Source organism: Aspergillus terreus, genomic scaffold (assembly GCF_000149615.1).
Source record: "Aspergillus terreus NIH2624 scaffold_7 genomic scaffold, whole genome shotgun sequence".
NCBI lineage: Eukaryota > Fungi > Ascomycota > Eurotiomycetes > Eurotiales > Aspergillaceae > Aspergillus > Aspergillus terreus.
The window spans coordinates 13,388-29,619 of NT_165930.1; the positions used below are offsets into that span (position 1 = coordinate 13,388).

The 16,232-nt window shown below is 45.0% G+C and overlaps 5 protein-coding genes across 5 annotated transcripts; 2 read left to right on the forward strand and 3 right to left on the reverse strand.

Moving 5' to 3' along the window:
- Positions 1-4,574: 4,574 nt before the first annotated feature.
- Positions 4,575-5,781, reverse strand: ATEG_04936 (type III PLP-dependent enzyme; the record flags this gene model as incomplete). Its single annotated transcript, XM_001214114.1, has 3 exons — positions 4,575-4,591; positions 4,862-5,410; positions 5,469-5,781. 3 exons carry the CDS (start codon positions 5,779-5,781, stop codon positions 4,575-4,577), a joined length of 879 nt encoding a protein of 292 aa, XP_001214114.1.
- Positions 5,782-7,178: 1,397 nt separating this feature from the next.
- Positions 7,179-7,959, forward strand: ATEG_04937 (uncharacterized protein; the record flags this gene model as incomplete). Its single annotated transcript, XM_001214115.1, has 2 exons — positions 7,179-7,700; positions 7,927-7,959. 2 exons carry the CDS (start codon positions 7,179-7,181, stop codon positions 7,957-7,959), a joined length of 555 nt encoding a protein of 184 aa, XP_001214115.1.
- An 842-nt stretch (positions 7,960-8,801) lies between these two features.
- Positions 8,802-9,956, forward strand: ATEG_04938 (agmatine deiminase family protein; the record flags this gene model as incomplete). The annotated part of the gene is made up of 1 exon (XM_001214116.1): positions 8,802-9,956. The coding sequence occupies one exon, from the start codon at positions 8,802-8,804 to the stop codon at positions 9,954-9,956; it is 1,155 nt and encodes a 384-aa protein (XP_001214116.1).
- A 3,087-nt stretch (positions 9,957-13,043) lies between these two features.
- Positions 13,044-13,498, reverse strand: ATEG_04939 (uncharacterized protein; the record flags this gene model as incomplete). The annotated part of the gene is made up of 3 exons (XM_001214117.1): positions 13,044-13,154; positions 13,212-13,324; positions 13,378-13,498. 3 exons carry the CDS (start codon positions 13,496-13,498, stop codon positions 13,044-13,046), a joined length of 345 nt encoding a protein of 114 aa, XP_001214117.1.
- A 404-nt stretch (positions 13,499-13,902) lies between these two features.
- On the reverse strand, positions 13,903-15,237 carry ATEG_04940 (glycerophosphodiester phosphodiesterase family protein; the record flags this gene model as incomplete). The annotated part of the gene is made up of 2 exons (XM_001214118.1): positions 13,903-14,900; positions 14,997-15,237. The coding sequence occupies 2 exons, from the start codon at positions 15,235-15,237 to the stop codon at positions 13,903-13,905; spliced, it is 1,239 nt and encodes a 412-aa protein (XP_001214118.1).
- Positions 15,238-16,232: the final 995 nt, after the last annotated feature.

A 16,232-nucleotide genomic window follows, 5' to 3' on the forward strand; every position in this document is an offset into this window, starting at 1 on the left:
AATTTTTATTATTAGTATTGATTTTTACAAGCTCTGTCTTCTACTTATTCTGCTAATTATAGATAAACTAGCTGCCTAGCCGTAGAAACCGCCGACTAATCTCGACGGTAATATTCTAGTATACTAGAATCTTAATATCTTTTCGGCTTAGCTGCGTCTATATCTCCTATTATAATATCTAACAGAACTAATCTAATATCTATAGTCGGCCGATACCGGGATTAGCTCTCTAAAGATATAATATATTCCGCGATATATAGCCTATAGATAAGTAGAATAATTCGCCTCTAAACAAAATAAAGAGATTTTTAATCGGAGCTAACCGCGCGAGATTAACTCCGGTTAAAATCTTATTTTAAAATAAGCTATCTTTAGATAAGAGATTAAGAGCAGACAGAATTTTAACTATAATTAAAATAGATTATAGAACTATAGTTAAAAATCCGGCTCTAAATCTATTTAAGCTATTATACGCCTTAACCGTAGAGAGAAATCTAATAATCTTAAGCTGTTAAATAAATAGTACTACTAGTTAGAGATTATATAAATAGCGCACTAATCTTCTAGAGCAAATATTAATAAATAATCTTTATATTATTACTAGCGTAGAAGCCCTTGTAATATACACTAACTAGTATAACTATACTATTTTTAATATATATATTACGCCGACGGTTATAATCTATATTAATATACTATAAACTAAGTAACTTAAAAATTCGTCCGGATTATCTAGCGACTATATATACAAGCACTACTAATTTTTCTTTAAATTAAGCAATATAGTTAAAATACCGCTGTATTTAGCAGAGGTAGAAATAGTAGATATAAATAAACTTATACTATAACTACTAGAGTGGGCATTCTTAACCGTTCAGGTTAATTACCGAGCTTTTATAATATGTATTTAACCCACTAAAATTATGTAATATAGTGTTATAATAAAGAAATTAGATATCACGTGCCATAAAATATTTAATTACGTAATAAAATACCACTATTACGCTATATTAGTAAATAATACATGACTAATCAATTTTAGACCCTTTTTTATAGTGTATTTTTTAACCGTTGAGTATTATACGGTATTATAGATGTATTACTTAATATAGTTCTATATATATTATATAATAATATTATATATATATAAATTTCAATTTTAAATTTAATTATACCTAATATTCAAGCTATAATCTTTATACCTAAGGCGGTATTTTTTAACCGTTTTAGCTAAAACGGTTAATAAAACGGTTAACCATGCCCACTCTAATAACTACAGATTGTTCTATACTTAATTAATTAGCTACTACTGTTCTACTACTAGCTATAGTATACGGCTATCGCGGAGAAAGCTCTAGCTAAATATATTTTTTATAGAATTATTATACAGTTTCGCCTATAAAATCGCTGGGAATATCTTAGTAAAGAGTAGCTTATATAATAAATCTTTTATTATCTCTACTAATCTATATATAAACCCCCGAAACCCCTCTATTATAAACTAGATATTTTTATATAAGATTTTGTCCGCTTTTATCTATGCTACGTACCCTGATACTATACTATTAAAGTAGATCTTTAGCCTGTACGTGCGCTAGTTAAGCAGCGTCTATATTAGCCTCTATATCTTCTAGATTATAAACCGCTATACTATCTACTTAATCTACTTAGAAAATATCCGCCTACTTCCGCGTAAGGTAGTTAATATAAAGCTACTAGATAGGGCGCTATGAAACAGAGCACCGCTAAATATAGGCCGACAGAGTATAGAAAAACTTCTAATTAGATAAATCGGCGTTCTAAATCTCTTATTTAACTATTTACTTAACGACTCGCGGAAATAATCAGTCTAAAATAATAGAAAATTACTATCTATAGATAATAGAACAGAACTACTTAATAGTAACCTACTAACATACCCCTTATCTAAATTTTTAAATTTATTATTAGTATTAGTTAGCGCCTATAGTATATCTGTCTACTTCTTTTGCTATAAATTAATAATCTGCCGCGCCGCCGGATCTAACTATAATATCTTTTATATAATAAAAAACCGTGTAATCTTAATTACTTTAAATAGAATTAGTGGGTAGCTGTTAGCTGTCTGTTATTTTCTCTTGCTATACCCTAGTACTGCTATAATATATACTAGCGTATTTTTATACTTATAGCTACGCTACTGCTAGTTTAGTAGCTTTACATAGAACTCTAGATACGCCTACTTACACGCTGTTATAATCTATAGTTATAATTTTTTCTCCGCTGTTATAATTACATCCGCTATCTACACCGCTATTTATAGTTATATCTATTTCTATTATTATCGCAGCGTAAAATCGTATATAAAGCTTTTCTACTTATACAGCGCCTACATACATATAAAAAATATTAGTATTTACTACTATAGATACACGTGCTGCTAAATACTCTTTTTATCTATATATACTAGCAGCGGATAGTACAGCAGCTTTTTCTACTGCGTACGCATTGTCTTTATCTAAATTATTAATTCGCAGTGCTGTACTGTCCGCTAACTCTTTTATACTAACTAGTCGACTATCTTTTACAGCGCCTAAATAGCTGTCTTAATAGAATTTATAAGTTTATTAGACGGGGGCAGGCCGCGTTAATAGCAGTAAGATTAAATTATCTTTTTCTCTGATATCTTACTATTATAATATTGTCTTTAGACAGAATCTTGTCTTTAGGCTAAATCTGCGGGATTAGACGCGGTCACGCTCTGTAGTAAATTATTAAAAGAAATATTATGTAAATACACTGCTTACTATATAAACTATAGCTACGGGTTAGCGTTAGTAATAGTATTAGATTAAATTAGCTAGTAGGTCTGCGCCCGCTCCGCTATCTCTTATACTTAAATTACTGTATTAACTACTTGCTACGCCTAATCGGACGCTAGTAAGGGCGACTGTCAGCCGTAGGAGAACCGAATATAGATATAGTAAGATCCCCGGCCGCTAGAAAATACTTACTACTATAATACTGTCTAGTATAATTACTGTAGCTCAGCCTCGCTGCGAGCCTATTTAATAGGCGGCAGTCGGCCGCGACAGAGTTGTTAATACTATTAGTAGATAGTATGCTAGTAAGTCCGCAGCGATTTAAGCGTCGTTATAATATATAAGTATGGATTAAATCCACGGTAGTAGAGTAAGCTATTAAAGTAATATAGCAGTATTAGAAGCGGGTTATTTAAAATAGTCAAAATCTAAATAATAGTTAGAGTGGGCATTCTTAACCGTTCAGGTTAATTACCGAGCTTTTATAATATGTATTTAACCCACTAAAATTATGTAATATAGTGTTATAATAAAGAAATTAGATATCACGTGCTATACAATATTTAATTACGTAATAAAATACCACTATTACGCTATATTAGTAAATAATACATGACTAATCAATTTTAGACCCTTTTTTATAGTGTATTTTTTAACCGTTGAGTATTATACGGTATTATAGATGTATTACATAATATACTTCTATATATATTATGTAATAATTTTATATATATATAAATTTCAATTTTAAATTTAATTATACCTAATATTCAAGCTATAATCTTTATACCTGAGGCGGTATTTTTTAACCGTTTTAGCTAAAACGGTTAATAAAACGGTTAACCATGCCCACTCTAATAATAGTAGTTTCCTGCTTAATTTAGGGCCACTACCGAATAGCTTAGATAATAGAAACTATATTAATATAGGGTAGTTGGTGCTGTATTTTCAGATGCTTCTTAATCTCAGAGAATTATACTCTATACTAACAGTATTAGTAGATAAGAACTTTAAATAGATAAAGTACCTAGAAGAGCTCAGTCTTTATAATAAGAAAAATCTAGAGTTATTAAGATTAAAAAAAAGAGATAGGGAGAGTTACTTTAGTAGCCCCTGAAGATATATATATATTATACAGAGAGCGATCGTTGTTAACAGACGGCTCCCTACTAAATTTAGCAGGATAGAAGTAATTGTTTTTAAACTACTACTACGGAAGATTCGGCACAGTAATTACTCTAAAAATATACTAAGATAGAGTTAAATAGCAAATTTACCAACTGGCTAAGTTATAAAGCTATAGCTTTTCTATAGAAGGAGACAGAGTAAAACAAAGTTAGAGCTAATAAGCGTTAGTTGTTGGAGCTAAGAAGGTTCAACCCTAGAAAATTTTAGCTAATCAGCGCCCTTCCCGCGCCGCACCCTAGAGCTAAGAAGGGCTTCTTGGTTCACCCCCAGTTAGTTAGGGTATTAAAAAAGAGGGCTTCAGAAACTTTGTTGAAATGTTGGAGACATGCAAGGACTCGTTTGCACCCACAGTCCCATACCGGGAAGATGTGGGAGGCGCTTGGTAAGGATACCAGTTGGAGTATATTTAACAAGCTGATTATACTATACATAGGCCCATAACCACTAGAGCAACCATGCCCTCAAACATTGGGGTTTCGACTTGATGAAAACACATGGACAACAACTTAGATTCACAAAATTTACCTCCCCCAGAAACATAATAAACTCACTACCCAAACATCAAACAGCTATAACAAAATTCATTTAAACAACCATTATTCCTATCCAAATAAGATATAATGCTATGGCTTATGCCTTCGGCAGCCGCTAAATAATTCATATGGTAACCGATTCCATATATACTTTTTCAAATGGCTGAGCAAAGCCAGAAGACACAAATTCTTTTGTTTGACCTTGCGATTCACTGTTGATGTGGATTGCAACCTGCGGTATGGGAAACCCATTAAACTGTGTAGCAGTGGCAAGAGTATATGCTTTATCGAATTGTGGATTAGTGTTTGCCCGTTAGCTTATGCGAAAGGAGGACCTACCACCCATATTGCTGTACTTTAGCCAGTCGCCCACATTGACCTCAGAGTCGAAAACTGTCTGCTTTGTGACACAGTCAATGCTGTCACATGTCGGGCCCCAAATCGAATAGCAATGCTGCCCTGATCGGCGCTTTGAGGCGTGCTGGTGTAAGTGCCGACTGCCCGGGATTAAAGACGGCTGTAACCTCTCTTTCTCGATTAAAACGTTCATGAAGCTCCCGTAGACACCGTCATTTTGGTACAGCATGTCTGGTTCCAAGTTCGCCGGGTCACTAATCTGCCGCCGACGGGAGATAACTTTGCACACTAGGGTATAGGCTGTGCGTACATAATAGCGGCCTGGTTCTGCAATGATTCGGATGTCCCGTGGCAGCCCATCATTCAACGCCACTGCCACGTGGCATGCGATTTGCTCAAAGTTGTGATCCTGAAAGCCACCACCAATATCCAAGAGATTCATATCATATCCTAATCTCTTGGCCTGTTCAAATACAACCTTGGCATTTTGGATGGCCATAACATAGGGAGCTGCATTGCACGCACCAGTGCCTAAAGGATATATTGTTAATACCATGCGCCAACCGTGATCAATTTTTCCGCGGCATACCGACGTGGAAGCTGACTCCAGTTACATTAAGATCGAGTTCGCGAGCTCGTTCTAGCAAACGTAGCAGAGACCCCTCTGGGGCGCCAAACTTTTGGCTTAGATTCAAAAGGGCATCATCGTCGCAGGCGAATATCCGAAGAACAAGTCGGCAATCTGGGTGATAAGTCTTGATTGAGTCAAGCTCATCTAGGTTGTCAAATGTAGCCAAGTTCACGCCTGACATCTGAGCGAATACCAGTGACAATGCACTCTTACACGGATTAGCGAAAATAATGCGGGACGGATCAACCCCCAGACTAAGGACGCTACGCATTTCTCCTATAGAGGCGCAATCGAATCCGGTGCCTTGTTCTGCGAGCAGTCGGAGTAGTGTTGGGTCAGAATTGCATTTCACGGCTATAGTAGAAAACAGTCAGCTAGACTTTCCAGTGAACGTAGTCGCAGCATACCGTAAAAAGGATGGACATTGGGCAAGTGTCGTCTCCATCGCTGATGTTGTCGGATGACTTCACCCAGGTCCATTACAAAGAAAGGGTCCTCTTGAACAGCGTTCAATTCACTTTGGTTGAAGCTGGCAAGATGGGATTCAATAGCCAAGTCAACGGGATTCGGCATTCTCTGCTATTTTAGAAGAAACAAGATTATTGCAGTCTGATGAATTGTTGCGGTACCTTTGATAGAAAGGAGAAATCAGATCTTTTTTTATAACCATAGTGTCCATAGTGGTATGCCTGGTCAATCTACAGTTCTTTTTAGACCCTAGTATTCGCGTTATTTACCCTTGCATGGAATACTTGCCCAGGAGGTTGGCGGTGACTGTGCTAGAATGAGAGGCCTGCATTGATTATACTAACAGCTGCAATAATTACTAGCTCACGGCTGACTGGGCGCCTATTAGCTGCAAGGGTGCAAATGTTGGACACATTCTCATGGCTTCGTTTTGTTATTTTGTAAACCTTCCTTTCATCTTCCTCCGCTAAGTCTGGAGGCAAGGGGGCTAATGGCCGGGGGCTGCTGTAATGCAGGCTGACATGCAAGGGGAGAGAGTTGAAATTCTTGGGCCCTGTAAATGGACATTTGAGTAGAGATTATTCGACGCGTGGGACAAATTCCATTATGACCAAGTGTAATAAATATCATCATGAGGACGGTGCCTCTGTTGGATTGATTGTTTATCAACAGCTTATACCAATTAAGCCAATACACGCTAAACTACTATGACCACAAATATGAGAACAACTGAGAGTGAGGGAGGAACTTTGGCTTGCGCATGGCGCTCTTCCCGCTGGTTTATCATCCTTGTGGTGTCAGTATCATATTTCACTGTGAGTCCAAGAATCACAAGTCTCTGTTGTCATGGCAGGTTGTGCTTATGCATGTCTAGACGCTGTTCTTATACGGAATGGTATGTTACTTGTTGTCTAATGCTGGTGCTTTTGCTCAATTCCTCTAAGATTATTCCTATAATGCCTACTATCCTTGTGAACCGGGCTAGGGTCTCACCGGACAAGAGTGAGTGGATAAGAGCTCGTCTGTATGAAGGTGGCTGCTGAAATATGTTAACAACCAGAGGCTTTCTGGACCAGCATCATGTTGACAAGCGAAACTGGTACAGCTTTTTTTGCATGTCCAATCATAGGATATGTGGTCGACCGTTCTAGGAAACGCCAGCTGCCTTTCCTGGCCGGTATACTTATACTAGCAGGAGCAATGGCGATTTTCACAACCGCACAATCTACAACTGTCTTTGTTATTGGAAGGGTCGTCCAAGGAATCGCGTCTGCCATGGTAGATGTCGCAGGACTGGCTCTTCTCAGGGATAGAATTGGCCAAGACCAATTAGGTGAGGCGTTGGGCTACTTTGGAACGGCAAGCATGATCGGATTGATAGGCAGCCCGTTCCTTGGTGGACTTCTTTACCAGGAAAGGGGTTTTTACGCTGTATGCGCATTAGGATTCGCCGTCATCACGGTAGATTCCATGTTACGATTAGTTGTGGTAGAGAAAAGTCGTTCAAGGCGGACTGGCCATGCCGAAGAGCATGTCTCCACAACTACCGCGGTCCAGACAAAACCAGAGCATGGGGCTCCAATTCCAATAATTGGCAATGACGATTCCAGTTATAATCGCGGGAATATGAATGGTAGCCTAATCTTACTCAAGCAGCATCGAGTGTTGTTCACACTGTGGGCGCTAGCAGTGGATGGCCTGATCGTCGGTGCATTTGACGCGGTATGTCTGAATTTCACGGAAGAATGGGAAGTTGGCACACTCATTACGCAACAGATAATCCCCATATTTGTTGAGAAAACATTTGGCTGGGGCACATTAGCTGCGGGCTTAATCTTTATCGCGATGGCTACCCCAGCACTTTTGGAGCCTTTTTTCGGTACGTTCACAATATGTGATATTGAATTTAGAAGTTTAATGCACATCAAACTAATTGATTCCATTTTAGGGAGGCTTTGTGACCGTTTTGGGGTGCGTATAATGACAGTGCTGGGCTATCTATTGTATGCACCTTCCCTTGTGTGCCTCCAGTTTGTCAAAGATAATACCCTATCGCACAAGTTGCTTCTGGGGGTATTGATGGCACTGTGCGGGTTTGCTGGTGACCTGGGACAGCCAGCTCTCTACCTGGAGACACAGTTGGTCCTAGATGACTTAGAGGGGCAGACTCCTGGAATATTTGGCGAGCAAGGGGCAGTAGCGCAGGCATTTGGGTTGCAGTCTATGGCTAATAATGCCGGTCTCGCTGTCGGTCCAATAATAGGACAGAGACTGTTCGAAATTTTTGGCTGGACTGTTACTATGTGGACGCTGGGGGCAATTGCAGGTGTCACGATCCTGCCCATGTTCTTCCTCAGCCATGGACCGATTGCGGGAGACATTGAATAGCCTGACAGACAGATTTTGCACCCTGGTCGACGTTTGAGGGTGATTTAATCCCGCTAACCGCTTTATTTTATTGTTTTCCCTTCGTCTTTTCTTTCTTTTTTTTTGTTTTGGAAAAGGGAGGTAAATGGCACTGTTTCTCTTTGGGTTGTGGAGGCTGTGGAGGCTGATGCGAGACTCTCCAAACACCATAGGAATAGCAGAGTACCACTAGAGCGAACAAGATTCTTTTCCCTCGCATTAAAACACGTACATTTCGCCACGTAATGCGTCAGCATGCATGCTTTATGCATTGTCATATACAGCATAAGATCCATCAAGTCTCCAAGGCAGAGACCAAAGAACCGCAAACCAAAACCCGATATAAAATCACCACACTATCCATAATCGTTTTTCCCTCCAAGTCATTGAGCTACCACCCCACCTATTCCATCCATAATGACTATTCGGTCCAATGCTCCTTTGGAGGGTGGCCGGTTTGTTTTCCCGCCTGAATGGCATCCTCATATTGCCACAATCCTCGGTTTCCCATCAAAGTCCTCTTCTTCTGAACTTATCTACACCGATCTCTGCAACGAAATCGTCGACCTCGCCGCGGCCATATCAGAGTTTGAGCCGGTCCGACTCCACGCACGCCCGGAGGATGTTCCGGCCGCCCAGGCTCTTGTCAACCACAAGCTCACCGACCCCCAGCGCGTAACTATTGTCCCAATAGCTATAAACCATTGCTGGGTGCGCGATACAGGCCCGGTGTATGTCCATGATGCTACGGGTGAGCTTGATCCAAATCAACGCCTGGCCATCAGTTTCGAGTTCAATGAATGGGGCAACAAGAACGGCTGGACTGGCATGGAAGACCGGGATGATTACATATACGGCCCGCCTGCCATGACGGAAGAAGAGTTACGCGAGAATACTGCATTTGCCCGTAATGTGATTGCGGCAGATGTCCTGCCGTCCCCTGTCCGACAGGTTGTACCTCGCATTCGCGCAGAGGGTGGCGCGTTGGTGGTCGACGGGGACGGCACTCTGATCATTTCTGAGAGTTGCATGGTGTGCAATGAACGTAACCCGGGCCAGTCCCGCGATGAGATCGAGGCCGAACTGTGCCGTCTACTAGGTGTCAAGAAGGTGCTCTGGTGTCCCGGCCGGAAGTGGCTTGATATTACCGATGCGCATCTCGACGCTGAGGTGCGTTTCGTGCGGCCTGGAGTGGTCCTTTGGTCGCGTCATCATCCTGAGGCTCCGGAAGAATGGCTGCCATTGTCCCATGAGATCCTCGATGTTCTGAAGCGGGAGACGGATGCCCGAGGGAGGAAGCTCGAAATCCATGCTATCGATGAGCCACATCCGAAGCTTCTGCCCATTGCGGACGATGATGAGTTTGTCGCCAGTTATCTCAATTTCTATTTTTGCAATGGAGGGCTCATCATGCCGAAGTTCGGCGTGGAGGAGTACGACCGCAGAGCGAAGGAGACTATCCAGGCTCTGATGCCGGATAGAGTAGTCCGGCAGGTCCGTCTTAGGGCCATCCCTCTTTCCGGTGGTGTTATTCACTGTGTGACGCAGCAGGTGCCAGATTTGAAGGCATGAGTTGCTGGAATTATAAGACTTTTCTATTTGGCATTAATGTGACTACACCATTCTCTGTATGAAAGCAAGAATGCGGGAAATTGACATTGATTGTTCTCAGTTGGATTTGGCATTTTGCCATAGGTGTCGGCCTCTCGTACTATTATTGAATAATTCAATGCATTCCTGACGTATATGGAGTATGACCAATACCAGCTCGTACATATTCCTGTTGTAAGCGTGCCAGTCTTTTTAGAGACACCATGGGTTGTTTTTCGCCTAGACTTAGAACTCCCTAAAATCGAAGCCCTGTCAAGTTTGCTTAAATACAGAGCATCTCATGCTGAATCCTACTCTGTCGTCTATGGCAGAACCCGTCCCCGTTCAATTTACTAAAGGGTGCTTAGGGCTCCTCTGGAAGGAAGTGGGTTGAGTATGGCTCCAAAGAATTACAGCGGGTTCTATGTAGGTGGTTCGTGTACCTGGGGATCTGTCCACACGATATGGAGCAGGCCGCCTGAAATTCTAGGGCGCTATGTGACGAGGGAGAATCGGCCAGATCCGGGCCATACAAATTAGGTAAAAACAGCCAGTAACTTCTGTGTATAACATGAAAATTCTCAATGGGCATACTCCTTGCTCTGAGACTGTGACCTAGAGCATCGATACCTATTGGCAGGTATTTGCAATAAGACACAAGCTCCCTCGCTCGATGAAACTGCTCCTTTGTCGGCTCCTTGATCCCGAGGTAATTGTAGAGAATCTTGCAACCGCCTTCAGCCGCTAACGGGGGAACCAATAAATGGTATCGCTCAAAAAGACATTGATTTTCCTGGAGAGTTCTGTCAGTCGAAGTGTATATAATGCTGGATCGCCTATCCCAGGAAAGAAAGGTCGCAAATAATTGAGATCACTATCATGGAAGGAGTTGATCCCATCGAAGATTAAAAGCGATTCTCGGCGCCTCTGAAGCCATCTTCGAACGGTGTATACATAATGCTCAGGATCCGCAGTGTCTTCGGCATTCTTATGGTCAACCAGATTAGCAGCTTGCGCAATCTCCCAGTAGCATTGACATCCTGACTTGTGGGAACTGGCATCTATCCAGAATACTCCCCCGTGTAGCACTCGCGCTGTGTCCAGACGTGCTGTCTTGCTAGATGCGTCTTTCCGGATCATGGAACCCCAGAAATGAGAACAGCCGCGGGTCGAGAGGCGCGAGACTCGGCCTTGAACAAACGGTCATGCAACAACACCTTGGGCTCCTTCTACATGCCAAGGAAGTTTGTATTTGGACGAAATCCCGGCGGCGTAACGAATAGTGGCGGGACTCTGGACAAATCATGTGAGGCTGAGAGAGAATGACTATTCCCTATGTCGGATGTTGGAGAGATGCGGACATCACTCCAAGGCGAGGGTTCTGGCCTACTGTGATATACCTCAGCACCCGCTCCTTCTTTTCTTAGGCCCAACGACCCGCGATTACGGTAGGCGCCTGGCGTGAGCACCGGAGGATAGGGTCCGCGACCACTTTAAGGCCTTGGGCTTTCTCATCTTCGAGCTTGCACATGTGTTTGTGGTCTGAGTCAATGCCTATCCGCTCTAGGCCCTTAATGTTGGGTGCGGCAGAGCCCTCGTCGACAACCAACTTCAGAGTGCCATGTGCCTTGTACGTCCGTCAGGCGGGTCTCGTGGAAGAAGTAAATCTGGAATCGGCTTATGACATCGGCAAATAGGCTGTTAGTATGCTGCAGCGTCTCGTTGTTGGTACATAGCGCCTTGAACAACTGCGATGAGGCCTGCGTCACCTCTTCCGGAAGCATGGCGGTGCAGATATTGTGCAGCAATAGGCCCCAGTCGGCATATCCGATCCATTATGTGGGGTGCCGAGAAAGAGGATGCCAAAGGTCGATAGATACACGGAGCGCAGGCGGTTGGTACTCCCGTTGGACAAGCTGCGAGAGTAGATCAGTGCGCGCTTGACAACGAGCCCGCCGAGCGAGTGGCACACGAAGATGATCGGGCGATCGGAGCAGCTTTGGAGCTATACCAGGTCGGTCAGCTTCCACCACATCATGAGGTAACGTTGGGGCGGGAAAGACAAGACGTTCAAGAGAGCACCTACAGTGCGGTTGGCCGCCAGGTTCCACGCCAGCATCTCGGCATGGCTCACGATCGCCCCGCCTGTGAATGCCGCGACATTCGCATTATACCCGTAGGTCAGAATGCGCGGCCACAGAAGCCCCAGCACATCGGGCAGAAGGTCCGCCGGTCAGAAGCAGCCGGACTGGTTGGTCCACGAGTCGTATGGGTGGCCGTTGAGACCGTGGACGAACACAATGTCCACCGTCGGCTCGCGCCGGGTGGTATACACCTCCGTCAAACCAAAGCGCTTTAAGGGGCCAGGGTCGGATATGAGGAGACTAGATCAAAGCAGAGCTATCGTTCAGCAATAGTAAGCTGTGATATTAGCAGGAGAGAGAAAGAAGACGTTGCGTGGGTACACGCAAGTTCGAGATAGCTACCTAGACTCACCCCCTCAGTCTCCGTACAGGTGAGAAGCCCACGCACAGGCCTTTTGATGAGTTGTCAACAATCGTGCATACAGCCAGTAAGATGGACGATGTACCCCTGTCAAACATCCTGAATACACCTTCCTGGTCGACAAGCCTCCACGTGCAGTGTGTTCAGCTTCAATGTAAAATAGCACTGGGGCGATAGTATTAAGGAAGATATAGAGCCGCTGAGATACTCACATATATACACACGCAGGCAGCTGCAGAACCTAGCCAAATGGCATTGTCTATTTGCATCTTTACCTTTCCAAGATGCCCCGGATAAGTAGCGAATTGGTGAATCCAAGGAAGTCATGCAACTACAATGTGGCGTCTGGTTATTAAGATGGCAGCATATAGAAGTTAGCGAAGAGCAAAGACATATTCCAGTTGATTTAGAACAGGTATATGCATTCCATGGATTCATTCTCGGAGTTGCAAACTATAGACCTGATCGCATAGATACCTAGTTAAAAACGCCGACGTAACCCATTAAAGATTGAGCTGGATAGATCCTCCATTTCCGACCATTCTGAACCGACCCAGCGCAGCCTCACATCTCATCAATCTTCGGGTCCAGGGTGTCCGGTTGAAGGAATTTCTCGATATCCTGGCGCGGAGTCTTGGGGGGTTGGGCTTTCACTTCGCCTCGGTCGGCTTTCACCTGTCGCCTGTATCAGCTCGTTGTTTCTATTTAGTCTGTCTTCCACAGAGGACACACCGAGGCCTCACTCAGCGTGGCGTGGAGTTCGTCCCATGTGGCCGGGCTCACGTCACGTTTCTCGATCAGGGTTGGCGCCTCGAAGTCATCAGGGAAGGAAGCCATGATGAAGACTGGATTTATTATCAAGCTGGCCGAGACTCATAGTCCGCATCCAAAGACTTACAGTCGTCACCCTTGTTGCTGTGGACTTCTGGGCGTGGTGAATAGTACGCTCGGCCCAGCAGGTGCTGGGTCCGGAGGCACGTGGGACGGAGCAGAGAGCTGCGTATGAGCGACAACGACATGCTGATTGATTATTTTCTCCTGCAGTATAGGAGGCGACAGTCGAGTCTGACGGGGAGAGTGTTTGTTATTATCTGAGATGGACACCACAGTAGTGTGTTCATCATGATGTCAACCGCCACCCGTTGCCCAAAACGCTCGAGGACAGCTCGGACCAAAACAACGCGATCCATGGGAGACCGATCTCCTGACATTGTTCGACCTCAGGCAATTATGACGGGACTAGATCTGCTGAGGAGTGCTCCATTAACCATGGTACAGGTACCATCGACAGGCATGAAGCTTTACGATTGATCGTGCGTATGGAAGACCCGGCCGATTTAATACTCAACAAACACAGAGCTTTAAAGCCCATATATACAAAATACAACGCCGACGTGTTGCTCTATATCGCTGCATTCAAAGACTATGCCAGGCCCATGCAGCTGGCATAGTACGTCACAGTCGCAGGCCAATCCGAAAAGAGACCTTTGACGCCGACCTTTCGAGCCAGAGCATCCACGATGCGATACAAGTCGCCATCTTTGTGAACAATGGAGGCAATGGACTGTATGTAGTACTCCTTGGCGGCCGCAGCCTGCTCCAGGGGACCCGATCGTTCAAGCGACCAAGTGATCAGATCCAAGCCGGCAGCCTTAGCTGCCCGTGCATACTGTGATGGGATGATCTCTCCGTCCGTGCTCACATTCAACAGCGCATAGATTGGTGGCGCCATGATTTTCACGCCCCGTCGCGCGAGCTCAGGCAGTCCGGCAACCGCGGCGGTATATCCGTTGGGGGTATCCACGCGCTCGTCGAGGTAAATCGCCTGCTTTCCAAAAGCTGGTTCATGGTCGATCCAGTAGAAGATGTCATCTTCAAGGAAGGATTGCGGCCACACGCGTGACGGATGAATTGCGTGCCGCTTGTAATCGTCGATGAGCTGCTGCGCGTACATCGCCTGCGTGTAGTTCCCCTCGAACGGCATGGGTACCTGGGGGGTCTTCAGCTCGGGCGAGAACTGCAGTCCCAGAGATGCGATCAACTCGATGTACTCACCGTGCACCATCGGAGTGGCGCACGTGTCGTACAGTTCGGTCCGCCAGGCCGGTCCGCCATACTGGTACTCTTCCGGCGTCGTGGCGCTCGCGTTGCTCGAGTCCATCTTGGCACAGAGGGTTTTGAACTCGGCCATGGTGATATCGGAGGTACAACATTTGGCCTGAGCGGGCTTCCCATCGGCCGCGGGTTGGAAGGGGACGGTGCACTTAGCCGCGAGGTCGGTAGTGAGGATGTTGGTGGTCGTGTGCAGGTCGCATTGCGAGTGCCGGCAGACCAGCTCACGATCGGCCGTGAAAGCAACGTCGCATTCGATAATGCCGGCTCCCATTCGAGCCGCAGCAAGCATGCCCTCCCGCGAGTGCTCTAATCAATTTCGCAAAAAATCATCAGCCGTGCAAAACAATCTAAGAAAGCCAGGCGACCGCCCGCATTCCTTCGCGCAAAGGCGGATCAACATACCGGGAAATTGCAAGGGCCCACCGCGATGCGATATGGAGAATTGTGGTGGGTAGGTGATGGGCTTCTCGCTGCACGATTCGAGCTTCCGCTTGAGAGAGCCATCGTCCATGTCATCGACCAGGTAGTAAGGCCGCGGGCCAACCTGGATGTTCTTGGCTGCTAGATTCTGCTGACCGGGACGGGGCCCGGAAGGAGCCGCCGACGCCAGCCCAGCCACCAGCAGGAGAAGAACGCGACGCATGGCGATGAGGGAGACGGGGGAGATGCTGGGGAGATGCCTGGTGGGAAATGATGAGCTCAACCCAGCTGCAAGAGGGGGAATTTATAGTGATAAGCAGGGGACAGCATCGTGAGATAACCCGATCCGAAAGATCCTCAGGGCCGAATTCAGCTCGTGCGAAAACAGCCAACGATGACTTGTCCGGCGCCCATCCTTGGCAACGCTTGGCTAGATCTGCACATGCAGTCAGGGAGGAGCATGATTGCCGGAATGGAAGCTGATGGAGCTATCATGGAGACAGCAGGATCAAGTATCCATCATGGTTACGACGCAAAGCCTAGATGCACAGTGCCCAAATGAGGTAATGGGGGGAAATAGATGGCTGTTCATCACAATGGCACTTTGTTAGCGAACACCTGTTTAGGTGTAAGAGATATATCCATTCGCTATTCCCAGTTGCTATATCTCGTCTCAGATATCTGCTTATGGACTTTCTTTCCAACCAGCGTGACATTCAAATGTGCCTACAGGAGACAATGGGGATACGTTATGCACAGTTATGCACATAGTTATATCGCTTACATCAGCCACGACATTATGCACAGTAACTAGTTACTGCACGCATCATCAGATGCAGCAGACATTCAAGCAGTTTGTCAAAGTGTTTGCTGTGTCTGTCCTCACGTAAAACTGAATACAGGCATCTACCCACAATATTCGTATTCGCGTGGCAAATCAATGTCATCTGCATGTGAGCCATCAATGCCTCGCAGCCACAGAACGCCAATGACATACCTCAGATCGAAAGCAAACCCAATGAAGCTGTTGCAATTGAAGTGCACTGGCTTTTGCATCGGTATAGATGCTAGAACTCTGGGCGACTCATTATTCGGTGGATGTCAGAACGCTACAGGCATCATCTTCGTATTGCCCGATCATCTGCTCAATCCCGCGCCAATCAATAGACGGAAAGTGAGACATCTCGCTGCAAACTACGTCGACCAAGCCCAGCTTGG